This window comes from Corythoichthys intestinalis, chromosome 3 (genome assembly GCF_030265065.1).
Source record: "Corythoichthys intestinalis isolate RoL2023-P3 chromosome 3, ASM3026506v1, whole genome shotgun sequence".
In the NCBI taxonomy this organism is placed as follows: Eukaryota; Metazoa; Chordata; class Actinopteri; order Syngnathiformes; family Syngnathidae; genus Corythoichthys; species Corythoichthys intestinalis.
This window is the reverse complement of record NC_080397.1, coordinates 3631094-3653389: the sequence shown is the minus strand read 5'-3', so window position 1 is coordinate 3653389 and position 22296 is coordinate 3631094. Positions and strand designations below refer to the sequence as shown.

At 38.9% G+C, this 22296-nt stretch overlaps 2 protein-coding genes across 4 annotated transcripts in view; one reads left to right on the top strand and one right to left on the bottom strand.

The window, feature by feature from the left end:
• si:dkey-215k6.1 (transmembrane protein 132B) overlaps positions 1–22296 on the bottom strand; it is a 475575-nt gene that overhangs the window by 97026 nt on the left and 356253 nt on the right. The window lies entirely within an intron of this gene.
• On the top strand, positions 1439–20896 carry LOC130913115 (uncharacterized). Of its 3 annotated transcripts, none has more exons than XM_057831445.1 (17): positions 1439–1829; positions 2675–2794; positions 3645–3786; positions 5956–6148; positions 6303–6362; positions 6493–6564; positions 7856–7915; positions 10038–10109; positions 11279–11350; positions 13801–13903; positions 14012–14064; positions 14175–16257; positions 16411–16704; positions 17569–17613; positions 17902–17952; positions 18088–18123; positions 19550–20896. In XM_057831445.1, the coding sequence occupies exons 2-17, from the start codon at positions 2680–2682 to the stop codon at positions 19762–19764; spliced, it is 3666 nt and encodes a 1221-aa protein (XP_057687428.1). In that variant the 5' UTR covers positions 1439–1829; positions 2675–2679; the 3' UTR covers positions 19765–20896. The 3 variants fall into 3 exon arrangements, with proteins under 3 accessions (XP_057687428.1, XP_057687430.1, XP_057687429.1); XM_057831447.1 differs by lacking the exon at positions 19550–20896 and adding an exon at positions 18468–18922; XM_057831446.1 differs by lacking the exon at positions 1439–1829 and having other exon boundaries at positions 2357–2794.

Below are 22296 nucleotides of genomic sequence, written 5' to 3'. Positions count from 1 at the left end.
AAAACAACTGGCGTGGCTCGCAAAAGGTTGAAAAAAACTGCCCTAGGAAATAGACTGCTATATAGAATACAAGAAGACAAGAAGAGGAGCAAAATGACAGTATATATATTAATCGCCTGGTTACGAATGTGTTCCGTTCCTATGCTGGCAACGTAACCCAAATTTCCGCTTAAATTGGAATTAAACCTTCAAGTACCTCTAAATACCCCCTAAATCTCAAAAGAACTATTTGTTCGGAAGTACTGTATTGTAATTTGTTTAATGATGGAGGATACACTGCCCTGTGGTGGCAGCGTTGGGTCTGGCTGGACTTGTATTGACTGAGGAGCAATATTGTCTGCCAAAAGGACATCTGCGCTCTGGTTTGGCCTACATAAGGCTGTAAATTGTTTCAGCTAATAGATGTTTGTGAATGCATTTGAAATTAAGTTTAGAGCTACATTTTGTGGAGTTACGTGTGAGCGATTTGGTATGAGGGTTGTAAATACGATAGCATTCGTAGCATTTAAGGACTAGTCAGCGACAAATTTGGCTGATTTTATCTACTAATTTTACATATTGATCAGACTAGTTGGACGTTTGAAGACCAATTGTTTTGTGTCAAGTGTTTAATTTATAAAATGTGTGTCGTTTTGAACATACTGTAAGAGTACATTTGTGTGTTACAGCTTTACAAAATGTCAAAAGTAAAGGAAGTCAAAAGCTTCAAAATCCACAATTGCCTTGTTTGCTGTCTGTCAAGCTAAACAACAACACATTTAGTGAGGACAGAACACATTATTTTAATAAAATGAAGTTTAAAAATATATATATATTGTGAGGTACAATAAGGCACTGTTTACACAACTAAAAGAAAAAAACAAAGACAAAATGGCGAACGACACTTCGGCTTCGTAAAGCCAAAATCACGTGTAGGGTGCGTCGTAACGTGGGGACTACCTGTATACATATTTTTAAAATAACATGTAAGTAGCAATGTATTCTAAAAAAAAATCCAAAGTGGTACAGTAGCTAGTTGGTTGGACACCATCCTCCATTCAATGAGATCACTGCACACTTCAATTTTTTCCTTGTACTTTTAACACCCTTGAGATTATTTTTCATCTGAATTTTTACTTCTTGCATCATTAAATCCAAGGGGAGAAAATAAAGAAAATAAACTCTTTCATTGATTGATTAGTTCTTGCAGCTGTGCCTCAGTGCTCTTGCTGCCTCAAGTCAAGTCAACTTATTCATAAAGTGACAAGAACATTGATGACAACACAGCTGGATATCCATATAGAGTGTGTGTGTGTGTGTGTGTGTGTGTGTGTGTGTGTGTGTGTGTGTGTGTGTGTGTGCGTTGGTTTCGCTACATTAGCGGGACATTTTATCGGTTTACGTACCAGCATTACCAGGACCAAACGGTTTATCGGGACACTTTTGGTGTCCCGATAATTCAAGCACTGTAAATGCATTCAGAACAATGGAAATGACATCCTCCCGCTTTTTCTCGTCATGTCCTCATAAGTACGAAAACCCGACATATTTGTGTCTCACACACGAAGTCATACACGCAGAAAAAATTTCCCGCCATTGGGCTTTCAGACACAAACGCGGGAAAAGAACACACAAATTTAGCGGACTTCATTGGCGGAGTACTTCCTTGACGTATTGGTCACCGATTGGCTGTTCTCAACGTCAGTCAAACGTCAATCAACGAGGTTCTCCGCAGTGATTGGAGGAATGCCTTTGGCGTCAACCCGGAAGCTCCAGAGGGGAGCGCTGTCAGTGATTGGCTGGTGAGTGGACACTTTTTGAGCACATGTAATGTCCCTTCAATGGAGGAGGTAAGGCAAATGTTTGATAAAAGCTATTTAAAGTACAGTCGAAGTGTATTAATGTGTTCGTGCTATAGTCGTTTACTCTCCCTACTGACTCTATTTCGCCGAGTTGTCTGGCTGTTTTAACGGAGTTTAGATACTTTTTCGTCAACTCTGCAACTAGGCAAAATAGTCAACAGGTTAAAGGGACGTCGATGTTCGTCTATAGGACATTAAACACTACAGTCTAAGTATATTAATGTGTTTGTGCCATAGTCGTTTGCTCTCCCGTTTAATTCTGTTGCACGGAGTCATCCAGCTGTTTAAACGGATTTATTTCGATACTTTTTCGTCAAGCCACATTCACAGTCCACAACTGAAGCTTTTCAAAATTGTCAGCGGGTAAAAGCGACGTCGATCTTCATCTATATAAACACTGTAGAGTTACGGATTTAACATGAATACGTTTCTAAAACGCCGTTTTATCCATCAGCCTATTTCTGCTCATTCGGTGCCTCAATCGTTCCATTTAAAACAAAAAACAAAAACGACAACATAAAAACTCTTTAAATGCACCTTGTTTTATTCATCATTCATGAGTTGTAATGCAAAACTTCTATCTAGAGCCCTGCCAGCCTTCCTGGTTTTGGTAGACTGATCTAACGTTCCTTATAATATGTGGCGTTTATGTGTAGATTGTATTTTATATGGTGCTATATGAGCAGTAACATTATGATATTTTAACTGCCGTCATATTTAAATTTAAATATTGCTGAATTACACATTCTAACAATTAATAGCCTTCTTTATTCATGACATCTATTAGTTTGTCTGAAATATTATATTGTAATATTATTGTCTGTGGATTACAGCAAAGATGGCTGAGAAGAGAAGCAGGAGGAGAAAGAGTCCAGAACAAGATGCTGTGGAACATATAATTGAGGAAAAAGATAAAACATTCATTGAGGAAAGATTTATCAACCACTATAAAGGTAAATTTCATAATTTATTAAACTTTGTCTCCTTGCGTACTAGACTTGGAATATAAAAATAGTTCTTAATGTGGTTAAATCAAGAAAAATCTGGTTGTTAAACTGAGTTGCTGGCCTAATTAAGAAACAATGTTAAATTGAAATATACATGCATACTAGACATGGAAACAAGCTGTAAACAAGTACAGTCCCCGAGGTCACCTATCCGGTTTGTTTACCAATATTCCTTCTCTAACACACCTGAATCAAATAATCAGGACGGTTGATGATGTGATCATTTGATCCAGATGTGTCAGAGGAGGAAAACATGGAAAACAGGCTAGATATGTATCTTTGAGGAACGGACTTGGACACCCCTGCTGCAGAACCTCTGGATGGTGGATGCTCAAACCTCATCCTGATTACTTTCCCAGTGTGACCAAAGCCACCCCCTACTCATCATTAACACACTAAAATTATTTCCTCACAGTATTGATTTTAAGCAACCAGTTGTGGCTACAAAGAAGCTTGTGCAAGTTCGTGCAAGACTATTGAAGCCAACAAACACTTGATAATTCTTTTGTAGTTTTAAATGCTTCCGTGGTCAAACATTGCAGTTAAATTTAAAAGCACAGTGTCCATGATTAATTGATAGGGTGGCTTCAGGAGACCTTTGGGGCCGTTTTATTACTAAATACAACTTGTTGCCATGCAACTCTGCTGTTTGGAAACTTTTTTTCCTTTGGTACTCCAGAAAGTTTATTTTCTCAGCAGGTAAAGAGTTAATAATTGACTTATTCCACTCGTATCCCCTTGAAAAGATGACCACAAATAAGGTTGGTTACAAAAGTTTTTTTTTTTTTTTTTTCAGGGAGAGGTGTATTTGCAAGAGAGTACATTGAACCCAAAAGTTTTGTGGTGGAGTACCGAGGAGTTCTGTCTCTGAGTAAAGGTGCAGATGACAAAAGCAACAAATATGCATTTGATTTCATATGGAATGGAAAGCAATATTGGTAAGTATCTTACCCAATTATTTCCTTGTTACTTGTCCATAAAAATTAATATATATATTTGAGATAAAATGCAGTAGCATATTCGAAAATGCGAAAGTAATCTTGTTCTGTTAAAATAAGGGTTCTGGTCTAACAAGTCTGCAACATGAATAACTGCAGGGTTCCCGCAGATCCTTAAAAAGTCTTAAAATGTCTTACATTTAAAATCCGGATCATTAAGGTCTTAAATTGCCTTCAATTTAATGGAAAATTGCAGTAGGTATTACATTTCCAGACGATGCATGTAATGCCAGGGAAATGACCGTCTTCCGTAAAACTTCTAATGGTGTGCATTTGTTTTATCAATGGCCTTGCACGATATACAAGAGTTTTGGATTAATATGTTATACGGTACGTTGTCCACTACCTCAGCATACGCGACTTGACATGACGGCATTTCCTGGTTGTTCGCGGTTGTAGAGGTGAGTGGGAATATGCCGAGATGGGGAAGTTGGAATTTAATAAATAAGGGACCGAAGATCTTTTATGTAAGCGGTGGTTGGCCCCTGGTCAAAATAACAACAGTGCCCGGTACAAAGTAGGGATGTGACAATATATTGGAAAGGTGGAATATCATGGTACTTTATGGGCCAAAGGTTATCAATATGCTTCCACCAAGAATCAGTATATCATTTTTAAAAGGTGTCACTGTTTGGGGGGGAAAAAAAAGGAACCAACAGGTTGCGACCAAAATCTTCCATTAGAGTAGTGTCTGCTTTAGCTCTCTGGTTACCATTGACGGCACTAGACGTACAATCCAGTTACTGAAACTAGAGCATCCACAGCCAGTCTTTTGTGGGCATTTAAAGGTCACTTCATGTTCATGTTAGGTCATTTACAGGCTACTTCCTGTTGGTTTTGAGTCACTTCCTTTTCAGTAACCCAAGATAGACTACAAGGGACTTTTAAATGCCCCCAAATCAGCAGGAAGTGACCCATAAATGCCTCAACAGCAAAAGGAATTGACCGAAAATCAGCAGAAAATGACGTCAAATGCCACAAAATGAACTGGTTCTCTGCTATTAGCTACAACTGATGGCCATGGATGTCCAATCTGTTTGAAGTGGGAGTGTGGCAGCGAATGAACATTATTGATAAACTCATTCCTGTTCACAGCAGAAAGATATAAAGACCTTTTTTCTTTGCTTATTGCTTGTTTCATGCAATGATTTCCTGACACATATATCGATAATTGTTTTATCGCCATATCCTGAGATCATTGTTATGATTATGATTATCGTGAGGTATCCAGAGATTTCCACCCCAAATGCAAACTCAGCAACTTTTTCGTTAGGACAATAGGGGTTAAAGCCATCGATTCCCACACGATAGTTGGAAAAATACCATTTGTGGCAACAGTTGCGTTTACAGTAAAATAAAATGTTTTTTCCTTAAAAAAATTGTTGTGACATGTCTTGGTCTTAAATTCTATTTATTTTTAAAGTCTTAATTATGTCTTTAAAAGCATTAAGTTCTACCTTCAAAATGGTGCAAGAACCCTGAACTCATTTCATCAACTGATCTCGGATTTAATACAGCTGTTTGGGGCACCCATTGTGGTTTGGAAGAAGAACTTGGAGTTGCATAACCCTTTGAGTTATTTAACCCTTTATTTGCTGTCGTCATTAGTAGTTCAAAGTTACTCTCCTGATTGAATTAAATATGCAGTGGAAGGAAAATCAATATAAGGCATATAAATTTGACTATAAATAAGTATCTAAAGTAGCATATTGTCCAAAAAATGGATTTTACTATTCATATTAGAAGGCTAAAACTTGTGTATTAAATAGTTTCAGGTTAATTTATTTCAAGTACAAATAGAATCTCTCATGAATCAACTTTGGGTCCTGACCCTGTCTTAGGGAATTATTGTATTAGAACAGTTTTCATATAGTCGTCTACAGTCCCTTTCTAGTTTTAATTAATTTACCAGTATTGTAACTCCTTTATATTATCAGGTATCAGGACTTTAGAATACAATATATGAGTAAGGGATACATTATGCACCATTTATTGGAAAAACAAAATAGCTTGTTTTTAATTTAACTGTTTTTAATTGTGATTTTCCGTAATACCCTACAAATAATGGAACCACAAGCCAAGTTTAAAGTCACCGCCTTTTCCCCACAGCATAAATGCTTCAAAAGAAGACCAAACACTGGGACGACTAGTGAATGATGATCATGTTCATCCAAACTGCAAAGTCAAAAGAATCATGGTTCGAGGGAGACCACACTTGTGTCTGTTCGCTATCAAAGACATCTTTCCAGGAGAAGAAATAACTTATAACTATGGTGATTCCTCTTGGCCATGGCGCTCACTGGTGAGTCAATGTTTTCATGTTATTTATTGTATGCTGCAAAATTTGATTGTCAAGTTGCAAAAAATCTTTTCAATGTGACTGAATCCTCCTGTTAAGTCCCAATTTAAATGAAGTGAGACTATTTTGAGACTGCATTTCCTCTGCGTGATTTCAGGCACCTTGTGAAGAGCAAAGTGACCTGAAGGTCCACGAACGTGAGCCACCATCAGAAAAGGCAAGTAGTGACTTGTACTAGGACAGTGACTTGGCACGTAAATATATTCATCATATTTTGTTTATTGAATGGAACATATTTTTTCTGTTTCAATTAATCAAATTTGGCTATGTTATTAACTCATCCACAGGAAGCCTTGGGTAAGAGTGAGGCTGAGAGGACAGGAGTCAGTCTTGGTCTTGTTTCATCCCATGATGAACCAGTAAGTGGACTCGATTTTTGTTATGGATTTACCGAAAGCAAAATTCTTGACCGAAATCGAAAACCGTATATTGGCAACACTTGGCTGAAAACGAAGGGCCAAAAATGCAAATGTATATAATTCATGTTTTATATACCGTAATTTGATCAATTATTTACTTTCCGATTAATGCCCTTTGCGTTGGCATTTGTTCTACAACTCAGGAGGCACGAGACATTTTGTTTGAAAGGTGCCAATTCTGAAACCCCATGGGAAGGTGCGTTACCAGCGGCAGTGAGCGTTTGGTGTCAAACTCTAAATGGTGCTGGCGTCATCGTAGCAACAGACGTCATGACCGATGAAACTTTGATGAATGCGTATTCTTGGAAGTTTGGGACACTCTAAAGATGGGTCTCACCCCTCCAGTTGCAAAGCTAAATGAGATCTCGTTGTATGTATATAGTTCACAACAACAACAACAACAACAAAAAACTATTCCAATCTTGACGAAACTATTAAAGTTCTTTACAAGGCTATTACAATCTCTCCTTAAAATGAGACTTGGTGTGTTTATGTACAAGAAGCGGAATTGATCGAGTCGGATGATTTCTAGTGGCGACCGAGCAGAGCAAAATCGATCCCGGGCGAATTAAACAGCGACTGGCGTAGGGGTGTGGAAGTCTCGGGGGGAAAAAATGTGACAAATAGAGGAAGTGATCGTACGATAAACCTATTGTTCTAAACCCCAGCAAATGCACATATTTGCATTTAAATCGTACTTTATTTCAATACTGTTCACTTGATTAATCTCTAAACTACTCACGCATTGACTCAAATGCACTGTACTTGATGAGACGCGGGACATCATTGGAAAGGAAACTTCAGAACGCGCATGCAGCCGCGATAAAGCAAATTTCTTTTCCTTCGTTTAATAATTTATATATTTCTTTGATTCACTAGAATACTTTTAAACCGCAGACATGTTGGCTGTGAGCCACTAGTGTTGCGTCTTGCTGTGTTTTGATTACGTCAGCAAAAGAGACTATATGGTTCTTCACACTATTCTGTTGTAAAGTTTCTTTTAACCGAAAACCAAAAATGCAAGTTTAGATATTTTCGGCCGGAAGTTTTTGGCGCCTGTTTTTTGTGACTTTAAAAAAATATAGTGTATAAATATTCTATTGTACTGTGGGTTCCAAATTTCAATTGTCAGGCTGCAAAAAATATCTTTTTGACTCAAGCCTCCTGTTATATTCCCAAATTAAGTCAAGTGAGAGTATTTTGAGACGGTGCATTTCCTCTGTAATTTCAGGCACCTTGTGAAGAGCAAAGTGATCTGAAGATTCACAAAAGTGAGCCAGCATCAGAAAAGGTAAGTGATGACTTGTACTAGCACAGTGACTTGGCTGGTTTAATATAGTCATCATATATTACGACTACAACCCCTAGCAAAAAGTATGGAATCACCAGTCTCGGACGAGCACTCAGACATTTTATTATGTAGAACAACCTCTGATAAAAAGCTTGAAAAAATAATGAATTAGTTCAAAAGTACAACTCTTTAGCATTCTAAAACACAAAAAATTGAATAAAAAACATTGTGGTGGTCAGTAAATGTTACATTTATAGAGCAAGTGCAGGGAAATATGGAATTACTTCATTCTGAGCAAAAATATATGGAATCATACTTTTCTTTGGTGCCGTTAGTGAGATTTACAAAGATGACTGCCTGAAGAAACCATCAAAATTCCCTAAGTCCTTGATGATATGGGGCTGCATTTCAGGCAAAGGCACTGGGGAGATGGCTGTGGTTAAATCTTCACTAAATGCACAAGTTTACATAGGAATTTTAGACAGCTTTCTTATCCCTTGAATTAAAAATGTATGGGGACAATGAAATCATTTTCCAAGATGGCAATGCATCGTGTTACAGAGCTAAAACTGTTAAAGCATTCCTTGGAGAAAGACTCATCCAGTCAATGTCATGGCCTGCAAATAGCCCAGATCTCAGCCCTATGGAAAACCTGTGGTGGAAATTGAAAAAAAAATGGTCCACAGCAAGGCTCCGACCTGCAAGGATGATCTGGCAACTGCAATCAAAGAGAGTTGGCACCAAATTGATGAAGAATACTCATCAAGACCATGCCTCAGAGACGGCAAGCTGTCATAAAAGTCAGAGGTGGTACAACTAAATACTAGAGATGTGTTATTTCTTTGTTTCTCATTATTCCATACATTTTTCCTCAGAATTGAGTGATTCCGTACTTATTTCCCTGCACTTGCGCTATGAAAGTACCATTTACTGACCACCACAATGTTTTTTTTATTCATTTCTTTTAGTGTTTCTGAATGCTAAAGAGTTGCACTTTTGAACTAACTCATTATTTTTTTCAAGCTCTTTATCTGTGTTAGTTCTACATAATAACATGTCTGAGAGTGCTCATCCGAAACGGCTGATTCTATACTTTTTGCTAGGGGTTGTACATATGTCTTGCTGCCTAGTGTACATTGCAGTCTAACCTGGTAGACAAGAGGGTAGCCTCCCTCTGCCTTCGGTGGGGGATCCTAACTGTTGTTTGTGCTAATGTACCAAACAGCAGCAGCTCAGAGTATCCACCCTTTTTGGAGTCCTTTGAGCTGGTGCTAGGGAGTATGCTTCTAGGGACTCCCTTGTTCCGCTGGGGGACTTTAATGCTCACATGGGCAATGACAGTGGGACCTGGAGGGGCGTCATAAAGCCCGGCAGACCCAAGCGTTTTATGAGGGTTTGCTGGAAACGCCTGGCGGAGACCCCTGTCCAGGGAGAAGCAGGGGACATTGAGCCCCAGTGGACCATGTTCCGCGCCTCTATTGCAGAGGAGGTTGACCGTAGCTCAGCCCGCAAGGTGGTCTGGGCCCGTCGTGTCAGCAATCCCGGAACCCGCTGGTGGACAGCAGTGGTGAGGGATGCCGTCAAGCTGAAGGAGTCCTATTGCACCTTTTTGGCCTGCGGGACTCCAGAGGCAGTTGATGGGTATCGACTGGCCAAGGAACATGCGTCTCTGGTGGTCACTGAGGCAAAAACGCAGGCATACGAGGAGTTTGCTAAAGCCTTCGACAACAACATCAGGACCTCTTCAAAGAAAATTTGGTCCATCGTTCGGCATCTCAGGAAGTGAAAGCATTGCACCACCATCACTGTGCATAGTGTGTTTGGGGCGCTGCAGACTTCAGTCTGGGATGTTGTGAGTTGTTGGGCCAAATACTTTATACTCGGTTATACTTTATACTCCTCGACTTTACCAACACACCTTCTCATGAGGAAGGGTTGAAGTCACTGAGGTGGTTAAAAAGCTCCTCAGTGGCAAAAGTGGGATGAAGGCTCTCGATGTTAAGGGGTTGTCTTGGTTGACACACCTCTGAAACATCGCGTGGACATCGGGGACAGTGCCCCTGGATTTTTTTTTCTCTTTCATGGAATCGCTAAGTTGGCTCTTTCATTAACATATTCACAGGAAGCCTTGGGTGGGAGTGAGGCCAAGAGGAGAGGAGTCAGTCCCGGTCTTGTTGAATCAAATGATGATACGGTAAGTGGACTATTTTTGTTATAGGTGTACCGAAAGCAAAATTCTTGGCCAAAACCAAAAACCCTATATTAGAAACACTTGGCCGTTCCAATGATGACACATTTTGTGGACAGTAGTTTTATGATTTTAATTTGCATTACCACACTGATTGGTGTTAAGAACAACATTTGAAAAGTGTATATATATTTTTAAAGTTTAACTAAATCTTATGACAATTTTTTTCAATACTTTAAAATGGCTACAATCTTTTTGTGATTTTTTTTTTCTTTTTAAATATTTTCTGTTTAATTTTTGAATCCTGCCAAGTTTGTATTTTTACTGTGCCAGAATTGTTTGATAGGCAGCAAGCTATGCTGTATGTGTCAGGTGTTCACCTGACTTACCTCCATTATGAGGACACCCGTTTTTTAGTCTCCCCTCCCCCACCTCCATATTTAACGTTGATCAGGCAGTACGCTAATATGTGTGTCAGGTGTTCACCTGACTTACCTCCATTATGAGGACACCTATTTTTTTAGTCTCCCCTCCCCCACCGACATATTTAACGTTGATCTGGCAGTACGCTAATATGTGTGTCAGGTGTTCACCTGATTTACCTCCATTATGAGGACACCTATTTTTTTAGTCTCCCCTCCCCCACCTACATATTTAACGTTGATCAGGCAGTACGCAAAGATGTGTGTCAGGTGTTCACCTGACTTACCTCCATTATGAGGACACCTATTTTTTTAGTCTCCCCTCCCCCACCTACATATTTAACGTTGATCAGGCAGTACGCAAAGATGTGTGTTTCAGGTGTTCACCTGACTTACTTCCATTATGAGGACACCTGTTTTTTAAGCTCCCGCCACCCACCTATATCTTATACGCTGATCAAGCAGTAAGCCAAGATGTATGTGTCTGCTGTTTACCCGACTCGCCTGCATTATGAAGAGACCTTTAATTGTAAAACACCTATTAGTTTTCCCTCATTAGATTTCACATGTTGGTTTGTTGAAAATAAAACCTTTATTGGCTCCATGATCCCATAAAACGTGCAGAAGCTCTGGAATAATACATACTTTAGCCTTACAAAAAATTATTTTTATATTATATTGTTTATTGAATAATTTTTTTTTTTTTTTCTATTTCAAGTAATCTCTAATTTTTGTTTATTAATTTATCCACAGGAATCTGTGGCCGGCATTGAGGCAGAGATGACAGGAGTCAGTCCTGGTGTTGGATCATTCAAGGATAATACAGTGAGTTGACTGTATTTTGTGATGTTATGCTTTTGAATCCAATAATAATTTAGCTTTATTTGGCCATATGAAGATGCTCAAGAGTCAACACCTTACGGAACGATGTAACTACTTGATACAGAATACAGATTAGGACAGCCTAGAAGCAGTCCTGTGTGGACAGGGACATACAGTGGGACAAATAAGTATTTAGTCTACCACTAATTGTGCAAGTTTTCTTACTTGAAAATATTAGAGAGGCCTGTAATTGTCAACATGGTTAAACCTCAACCATGAGAGACAGAATGTGGAAAAAAAAAGAAACTCACATTGTTTGATTTTTAAAGAATTTATTTGCAAATCATGGTGGAAAATAAGTATTTGGTCAATACCAAAAGTTCATCTCAATACTTTGTCATGTACCCTTTGTTGGCAATAACGGAGGTCAAACGTTTTCTGTAACTCTTCACAAGCTTTTCACACACTGTTGCTGGTATTTTGGCCCATTCCTCCATGCAGATCTCCTCTAGAGCAGTGATGTTTTGGGGTTGTTGTTGGGCAACACACTTGCAACTCCCTCCGCAGATTTTCTATGGGGTTGAGACCTGGAGACTGGCTAGGCCACTCCAGGACCTTGAAATGCTTCTTATGAAGCCACTCCTTTGTTGCCCTGGCTGTGTGTTTGGGATCATTGTCATGCTGAAAGATCCAGCCACGTCTCATCTTCAATGCCCTTGCTGATGGAAGGAGATTTTCGCTCAAAATCTCTCAATACATGGCCCCATTCATTCTTTCCCTTACACAGATCAGTCGTCCTGGTCCCTTTGCAGAAAAACAGCCCCAAAGCATGATGTTTCCACCCCCATACTTCACAGTGGGTATGGTGCAATTCAGTATTCTTTCTCCTCCGAAAAAAGAGAACCTGTGTTTCTACCAAAATGTTCTATTTTGGTTTCATCTGACCATTACACATTCTCCCAGTCCTCTTCTGGATCATCCAAATGCTCTCTAGCGAACCGCAGACGGACCTAGACGTGTACTTTCTTCAGCAGGGGGACACGTCTGGCAGTGCAGGATTTGAGTCCCTGGCGGCGCATTGTGTTACTGATAGTAGCCTTTGTTACTGTGGTCCCAGCTCTCTGTAGGTCACTCACTAGGTCCCCCCCCACCCCCCCGTGTAGTTCTGGGATTTTTGCTCCCCGTTCTTGTTATCATTTTGACGCCACGGGGTGAGGAGGGAGTTGAAAGTCCGTGTTGCCCAACGAACGCCCCAAAACATCACTGCTCTAGAGAAGATCTGCATGGAGGAATGGGCCAAAATACCAGCAACAGTGTGTGAAAAGCTTGTGAAGAGTTACAGAAAACGTTTGGCCTCCGTTATTGCCAACAAAGGGTACATAACAAAGTATTGAGATGAACTTTTGGTATAGACCAAATACTTATTTTCCACCATGATTTGCAAATAAATTCTTTAAAAGTCAAACAATGTGATTTTCTGTTTTTATTTTTTTTCCACATTCTGTCTCATGGTTGAGGTTTAGCCATGTTGACAATTACAGGCCTGTCTAATATTTTCAAGTGGGAGAACTTGCACAATTAGTGGTTGACTAAATACTTATTTGCCCCACTGTACTTACTAGATCTGACAACAAGCTAGTGTGTCAAGTGTTCATGTGATGTACTTGATTTTTGCAGGCACTTCTTTTTCCTGTGTTTAAATGTTTCAATAAAGTTGTACCTCTAGATATGAATTTGTCCAAGGACTTTAAGATAAAATGGTCATATGTTGAGCGGGATTTCCCAAAAGAATACTTAATACTATAATTGGGTTAATTCGTTTCAAAGCCCAAAAACGATGAGAAAAGTAATTAGATTACTCACAACTAACAAAAATGACGCTGTTATTAACAACACTGGTTATGTGGACTTCTGATCTGCCAGCTTGTTGTCTTCTGTCATCTTCTAAAATTACAACTGGCTGACGACTCTTCAGATGTTCATTCGTGGCCGACAAGCTTGGCGTTGCAGACTGCACACGACCGTATACCCTCCTTTGTTTCGTTGAAATAAGTCCATGCTTTGGCTACAATGGTGTGCTTTTTTTTGGCTTTGTGTCGCTTTACCCGCTTGCGCTCCGCCATCCTCAACTTTCTACATTATAAATATATATATATATTTATTTATTTTAACCCTTTATTAACCGTCGACGGAATGTTGTGCTCGACGCATTTGTCATTGACGACGTCGACTAGTCGGGACAGCTCTAGTCTCTTTATCCTTAATCCGTATCAGCAAAAGGCGTTTAATCTCTTCCGACATAGCGCTCTGACGTTTATAGAGAATAGTTGCCCCCTTGGATGCTTTGACCATTTTGATGGCTTCCATCTGCTTGAGAACCTTCCAGATCATAGACATATTCCTGTCGTGTTGAACCCTCTTGATTGTCATACTTTTTTTTTTTCTTTTTTTAGTGCCACCATAGAATGTTTGGTGCAGTTCTCAGTGCTTTGGAAAATTGTGAAGACTGCACTGGGCCTGTCTCCAGTTTAAAATGGCTTGGTGTGACATGCAAATGTTTGTATTTTTCATTACTTAAACAGATATTTTATTAAGTTACTGAAAATATTTGTTGAACTAAAGCAAAATTGTTCACTTTAATGGTTCTCTTAAATGTGCTTTTAGTATGTTCAAGATCATGGCATAAATCCTGTTTTTTGAAGAAGAATTCATCACTGGTATGTTTGTCTTCATAAGCATTTGAACTTTTGCTCCAAACTGTTTGATATTTGAACTGTGACATATGACTTATGTCAACATTTTTTTTTTTTTTTTTTTTGCTGTTTAGGATGCTACTAAGTCTTGGGATCATGTTTCTGACTCTGAAATCAGTGATTCAGGTTCAGACGATGTCTACCTTCCATCAAGAAGCTCTGATGGATCCAGCTCTGATTTTCCTACTGACACTGAACATAATGAGGATGCACAATCGGTAATCTTGCCATATCTTGGACAAGTTAAACCACTTCCTTCTGAAGGAAAAACAAAGAGAGTTCCACTGTTGGAACAGAAGGCCTCCAAATCTGACTGCATCAATGACCAACCCTGTTCTGATAATGGAGTGACTCATCGTGATAACTGGATTATTTCAACAAATACGGCCGAGCAGCCTCCCACCCCGGCCGAGCAGCCTCCCACCCCGGCCGAGCAGCCTCCCACCCCGGCTGAGCCTCTTCCTAGCATATCAACTCAACAAATCTCTTCTTGCACTTTAAAGAATTACTGCTATGTTTGCAAAAAAGCCCAATCCAAAATTTCTCGGCACTTTAAAAAGCATGAGAAAGAAGATTTGGACATTGCCCGAGCATTGTCATTACCCAAGAACTCAAAAGAGAGAAAAATGTTATTGGATAAGTTGCGGAACAAAGGAAATTATGAGCATAATCAGGAGGTAATAAATAGCCATAGTGGATCACTGAAAGTCAGAAGAAGAGCTGGATCATCAAAAGTCTCTGAGAACTCCAAAAGGTATGTCCATTGTACATATTGCAAAGGTATGTTTCTTCGCAAAGAGCTGTGGCGCCACACAAAAAGGTGTCCATTAAAGAAAAAAACTGAGGACCATCAAAGGAGCAAAGTCTTATCTCTGGCTGATATGGCGGAGTCAACCAGCTGTCACACCATTTCCACTGGCGTGTGGAAGGTGCTCGGAAAGATGAGGCAAGACGACATAGGATCTGTAGTGCGCAATGATTTCATCATATTGCAACTGGCCCAGTCGCTGTACAACAAGCATGGGAATGATCCCACAAAATTTGAGTACATTAGGACAAAGGTTCGGGAAATGGGTAGACTTTTATTGACTCTAAGAGTGATGTATTCTATTCAAAGCTTTGAAGATGGTGTAAAACCAAACAACTTCTACAAAATTGTTAATGCTGTGAAAAGAGTTTCAGGATATGATGAAGAGAAAAACTCGTATTCCACACCAAGTCTTGCCCTGAAGTTGGGGCACTCGTTGAAAAAAATTGGGGACATTATTCTTTGCAGAGCTATAGCAGCAGAGGATGAACATTTGATAAAAGCAACTGAACGATTCATCAGACTCTGCTCAAAAGAATGGGCCGGATATGTCTCTCACACTGCACTGGCTACTTTGAGAAAGTCAAGGTTCAATCAACCATCCATCATACCATTCACAGAGGATGTGCAAAAGTTACATAAATACCTGGAGGAGAACTCGGCTATTGCCATACACAACTTAAAAAAACATGAGTCTCCTCAGGCATATGGAGAACTTGCAAGGTTGACACTTTCACAAATAATACTCTTTAATAGACGCCGTGCAGGTGAAGTTTCAAAAATGTCTCTGGAATCCTTCAAGAAAAGAGACCAAACTGAGCTTCATGGTGATGTAGCTGCCAGTCTGTCACTTTTTGAACAGAAGCTAGCAAGGCACTTTAGCAGAGTGGAAATTATGGGTAAAAGAGGCAGGAAAGTGGCAGTTTTGTTGAACCCTGAGGTTGTTTGTGCGACAACACTTCTCGTAGAGAAAAGACAGATGTGCAATGTGCACAAGGACAACCCTTTCCTATTTGGAAGGCCAGAATGCCCCTTCACAAGCCACTACAGAGGACAGGATTGTGTTAGAACATTTGCACGCTTGTGTGGCGCAAAGAATCCACAGTATCTGAGGTCTACACAACTTCGAAAGCACATTGCGACCCAATCCCAAATCTTGAACCTTAAGAACAACGAACTGGATCAACTGGCTAACTTTTTGGGCCATGATATTAGAGTTCACAGAGACTTTTACCGTCTGCCAGAAGCCACGATTGAAGTGGCAAAAATCACGAAGATTCTGCTTGCTATGGAGAAAGGAACGTTGGCACAGTTCAAGGGGAAGTCTCTTGATGAGATTGAGATTGAAGGTATGTAGTGGTAAGGCACACTAATTGACAAAGCTCAAATATGCAAGAAATAATAGTTATATTCATTATTTTCCTAAATTGGGAATATAAACAAATATTTGGAATGCAAAAAGTACAAGCAGAAGATTTATATTTTTGCCTTTTTCCCCCAAGATAAATTGGATCCAGAAATGTATGGTGAGTTGGATGATGGAGACGACAAAGTGGATGAGGATGATGAAAGCAGCAGTGACGATGAACACAACGAAGGTGAAAGAGGGAGAGACGAAGAAAATGGTGGAGACGAAGACGGAGGCACAGGGAGAGACGAAGAAAATGGTGGAGACGAAGACGGAGGCACAGGGAGAGACGAAGAAAATGGTGGAGACGAAGACGGAGGCACAGGGAGAGACGAAGAAAATGGTGGAGCCGAAGACGGAGGCAGAGGTTGTCCCCTTGGACTAATTGGTGTGTATTAAATGTCTTGTGCATTTGCGGCATTATGTCGCTCAAAAACCATATTTTTTGGCATTGTGGTATTGATTTAATAAACCCTATGATAAACGGATCTAATAAGGATGATGAAGAACGATACTATCTGGGTACCATCATTGGTGTGGTTTAGGAGTTAAAGGCATGGACAAAAATATTGGCAATCCTGAAATGTTTCCCAAAAATCCATTTCTACCACAATTTGTTGAAATTTGAAATGTTGGTATGCACGTTTATTAATTGCTATATTCCATTATAAAGACACAAAATGATGAAGAAAAAAAGCACAAATTGATACGTTTTTAAACAAAACATAAAAAAAAAAAAAATGGCCCAGGGAATATTATTGGCTCCTTGTAAAAAAGAGTGGGGGGTGGTGAAGCCACCTAGAATAGGGCTGCCCAAGTCCGGTCCTCGAGAGCCCCTATACAGCTTGTTTTCCATGTCTCCCTCCTTTAACACACCTGAATCAAATGATCAGCTCATCAGCAAGCTCTGCAAGAGCCTGATAATGATCCTGATTATTTGAGTCAGGTGTGTTGAAGGAGGGAGAAATGGAAAACAAGCTAGATAGGGGCTCTCGAGGACTGGACTTGGGCACCCCTGACCTAGAATGTTTAAAATTTGACCTTGCTGTTGTATGCTTGTCATGAAGGGAAAAATTGTATAAGGATTTAAGAAGCTAAAATAGTAAAAGCATTTCTCATAAGGAGAAATTATGAATTTTCAGGAAACATTCCAGAGGTTGCAATACTTTAGTTTATGCCTGTATTTGTCTATGTGCAAGTATCTGCAATGACCAAAGTAGTGCTGATAGATGTTTTGTTCTCTTTTGACCAGAAAACGAAAGAATGGAGATCGACGAAGAGCAAAACAGTTCCTCTGGTAATACAAAATAAAGCTATTGCAGTCAGTAATATCTGTCTTTGTTGCCAATAAGAACACAAGCCAATATAAACTTTTAATCAATTAGCGGTTAGTCTGATACTGGAGATTAGCTTTGCAACCCTCTTCCAGGAGCCTGATTGGTGGCATTAGGTAAAATTGCATGTACTGTTTATAGTGATTCATACTGCAGTAACAGTTTGCAAGATTTCAGTGGCTGTGGAATTTTTTTTAGTTTGCAGTTAGGATATTTAATGTAATTTCAGAAATTTTATATTTTTGTTTTAGGAAAACGAAAAACAACTATATTGACTGAGGATTTGGTCAAGACTTCCAAAGGTACAGTCATTTCTTTATAATTGCAGTGATGTTACAGCTATGTTTCAGTGATTAGTTTTGTTTAGGGAAAAAAAGTCTCCTTGAATGGATTGAATTTTATACTGTCTATAGTAACAGAATTTGTTGCTTCTCCAGGACAGAAGAAAAAGTGTGTCGTCAGCAGTTCCAGAGGTATCTAATCCATTTATTCCAGTAATTCATCCATAATTAACAATTAAAAGCTAAATAACAAATTTTTTAAAGTACATTTGTTCATAGAATACGCTAGGTATTCGCTACAGTGTACAGTGGGGAGAACAAGTATTTGATACACTGCCGATTTTGCTGGTTTTCCTACTTGCAAGCCATGTAGAGGTCTGTAATTTGTATCGTAAGTTCTCTTCAACTGCGAGGGACGGAATCTAATACAAAAATCCAGAAAATCACATTGTATAATTTTAAATAATACATTTGTATTTAACTGCATGAAATAAGTATTTGATACATTACCAACTCGTAAATATTTCGGCTCTTAGTTCTTTTTTAAGAACCCCTCCTGTTCTCCACTCATTACCGGAGGAAACATCTTTTTTTGGGGCTGCTGCTCTGCCATGGGTACAGGACGACTGCACCGTATTGAGGGGAGGATGGATGGGGCTATGTATCGCCAGATCTTGGCTGACAACCTCCTTCCTTCAGTGAGAGCCCTGAAGATGGGTCGTGGCTGGGTCTTCCAGCATGACAACGACCCAAAGCACACCGCCAAGGCAACTAAAGAGTGGCTCCGTAAGACGCATCTTAAGGTCCTGGAGTGGCCTAGCCAGTCACCAGATCTGAACCCGATAGAAAAATCTATGGAGGGAGCTGAAAGTCCGTGTTTCCCGGCAGCAGCCCCGAAACCTGAAGACTCTGGAGAAGATCTGCATGGAGGAGTGGGCCAAAATCCCTGCTGCAGTGTGTGCAAACCTTGTCAAGGACTACAGGAAACGTTTGGTATCTGTAATGGCAAACAAAGGTTTCTGTACCAAATATTAAGTTTGATTTTTGTGATGTATCGAATACTTATTTCTTGCAATTAAATACAAATTTATTATTTAAAAATCATACAACATGATTTTCAGTTTTTTTTGTATTCGACTCCGCCCCTCACAGTTGAAGAGAACTTATGATACAAATTACATACCTCTACATGCTTTGCAAGTTGGAAAACCAGCAAAATCGGCAGTGTATCAAATACTTGTTCTCCCCACTGTACACTGTATATGATATCTTTCCCCTAACAGTCACTGGCTTTCCAAACAAATTAACATTTATTTCTCCAGATTTTTTAATATGCTATTGGTACTAAAAAGCACATCACTTTGAAAGAAACCTTCATTATGCTTGTGAAGGACAGAAATTACCTGGTTGAGTCATATGGGACTCGGACACCAAATGGGCAACTGCTATGGTGTTCTCACCGTAATCATGATAATTTCCCTCTAAATTTTTAATTTAACAATAATTATAAGTAGAACATAATTAAATAATATTTCACTAGCTCAAATGTTATTTTCAATAAAATTTACACTAAGCACCTATTGTCTTGAATCTTAACATATGGCATTTTCATTGACAGAGATCAAACGCAGAAAATATGTGAAGAGGCCATGGAGCAACGCCGAAATCAGCGCTGTCATGAAATTCTTCAAAACCCACATCGAAAAAGGGAAATTGGCAAGTAAGATTGAGTGTGAACAATGCAAACTAGCTGAGGACCCGATTTTGAAGAATAGAACCCTTCAAAATATTAGGGATTTTGTGAGGAACCGTGGCCTTAAGTTAAAAAAATAGGTTCTAATTAAGTATTTATGTTAACTTTTATTAGTGCAATATTTGGTTTACATTTTATTTGATTTTTTGCAGAAAAATGACTTTTTTTTTTTTTTTTTTTGTGTGTGTGTGAAAGGCAAGTTCAGGTTGTCCTTATTTTTTTTTTCTTGCACATTGTTTTAAGTTATGATAAAAGTATTAGAATTGATTCATGGCCAAGTGGGCATTTTTATAGACAGGAGTTAAGGGGTTACTTGAACAGTTTTTTCAAAAGTTGTTAATGTTTGTTGAACAATTAAGCACTTTCTAATAAGGTTGTACTGTAGCGTTGTTAGATTAAATAGGTTCTAATTAAGTATTTGTTAACTTTCATTAGTGCAATATTTGGTTTACATTTTATTTGAAGATTTTTTGCAGAAAAATGACTTTTTTTGTGAAAGGCAAGTTCAGGTTGTTGTCCTTATTTTTTTTCTTGCACATTGTTTTAAGTTATGATAAAAGTATTAGAATTTATTCATGGCCAAGTGGGCATTTTTATGGACAGGAGTTAAGGGGTTATTTGAACAGTTTTTTCAAAAGTTGTTAATGTTTTTTGAACAATAAAGCACTTTCTAATAAGGTTGTACTGTAGCGTTGTTAGGTTAAATAGGTTCTAATTAAGTATTTATGTTAACTTTTATTAGTGCAATATTTGGTTTACATTTTATTTGAAGATTTTTTGCAGAAAAATGACTTTTTTTGTGAAAGGCAAGTTCAGGTTGTTGTCCTTATATTTTTTCTTGCACATTGTTTTAAGTTATGATAAAAGTATTAAAATTTATTCATGGCCAAGTGGGCATTTTTATAGACAGGAGTTAAGGGGTTATTTGATCAGTTTTTTCAAAAGTTGTTAATGTTTGTTGAACAATAAAGCACTTTCTAATAAGGTTGTACTGTAGCGTTGTTGTACAATTATTTCTGTGAGCATTCCTTACTGTAATCAGTTTCACAGTCATCAAAATCAGGGATTGTCACATCTTTTTCAAGGTCTTTTTAATCCGGAACACTTTGTGTAGCTGTTTGAAGTCTAGCTGTTTTGGCTCTGCTGTGCATCCTGCTTGAGTGGAGGGCTGTAAACATTCTATGGGCAAGGTGAGTGAGGTTCTTCAGAATACTGGTGCGAGGTAGTCATTGAAATTATTTGCTGATTTATCTGCTGAAGAACATTTTCTACACCATGCAGTGAAGCAAGATGTTAAGTTAATGACCATTGGGCATTTGGGAAAAAAATTATGGTTGAGGTTTTCAGTATCAGCAGCCTTCAATTACCCGACGCCCAGGTTGATCAATTATGACAGCAGTGTCGCTCAAGCTACTGTTCTGACATTGCAAGCACGCTGTTAAGAGAATCATCCAGATAAACTTTCTCTTTAGGATTTCAGATTGCACCAGTGGTACTAATGGTGTGTTCACTCTTTAGTGATAAATTTGATTTGCCATATAAAACTAGGGTCGACAGTAGTATAGGACCAGCAGGATCATCAAATGTTTTATTCCGATTGTGTGAGTGCATAGTTCATGTCTGGGTAATGTCCTGTCAAACCAGTGTGGTCCTCACAAACAAGGGTTTTGTTTGGGTTGTGTGTATGTATACTGTATATGTGTGGGTAATGTCCTGTCAAACCAGTATTGTCCTCACAAACGAGGCTTTTGTCTGGATTTTGTGTATGTATGTGTGGATAATGTCCTCTCAAGCCAGTGTGGTCCTCACAAACAAGGGTTTTGTTTGGGTTGTGTGTATGTATACTGTATATGTGTGGGTAATGTCCTGTCAAATCAGTATGGTCCTCATAAACAAGGGTTTTGTCTGGATTGTGTGTCCCTACCCTTGAAGTTTACAGTCACCGAGACAATTTCGTGTTTTCCATGAAAACTGTTTAATCAAACGACTTACAAAATAAATAGGAAATATATTCAAAACTATTGACAGGGTTAAAAATAATTTTTATTTGAAAATTCTCCTTGAAACTGCTTTCGATAAAGAATGCTTCACTTGCAACAATTACAGGATTGACCTTTGGCATTCTAGCTGTTCATTTGTCGGTCATGTAAAAAAAAAAAAAAATCACTCATCCTTCAAGAAGACGCTCCCATTAAATGGATGAGCTTGATGGGCACGTCATGTGTACCATGCAGCCAAGCTTCAACAGCAGCTCAATGGATTGAGATCAGGTGACTGTGCGAGTCACTATTACAGATCGAATACCAGCATTCTGCTTCTTCCCAAAATAGTTTTTAAAATGTGAGGGTGTTCTTTGGGTCATTTTTTCTGTTGTGGCATGAAATGGGCTTTTATACCCTATCTTTTATACCCTGTACAAATATCCCACTTCACCATTACATTACTCCCACCATGCTTGACAGAGGGCTTCAAGCACTCTATGGGATTCTCTTTAAGGTAAAAGGGTTTTTGAAAAGGGAAGGCTATCGCTCCATTTTGCATTGTCATGCCATTCCCTGCAGACAATGCATGAACGAAGCCCATTTCATCCTACAGTAGGACGATGACGCAAA

Bases quoted from the DNA above. Each gene is read 5' to 3' on its own strand.
- LOC130913115 (XM_057831445.1), top strand. From the start codon at position 2,680: ATGGCTGAGAAGAGAAGCAGGAGGAGAAAGAGTCCAGAACAAGATGCT. The intron at 14,065-14,174 runs GTATGTTTGTCT...TTTGCTGTTTAG, and splicing joins TGAAGAAGAATTCATCACTG to GATGCTACTAAGTCTTGGGA. The intron at 18,124-19,549 runs GTATCTAATCCA...TTTCATTGACAG, and splicing joins TGTCGTCAGCAGTTCCAGAG to AGATCAAACGCAGAAAATAT.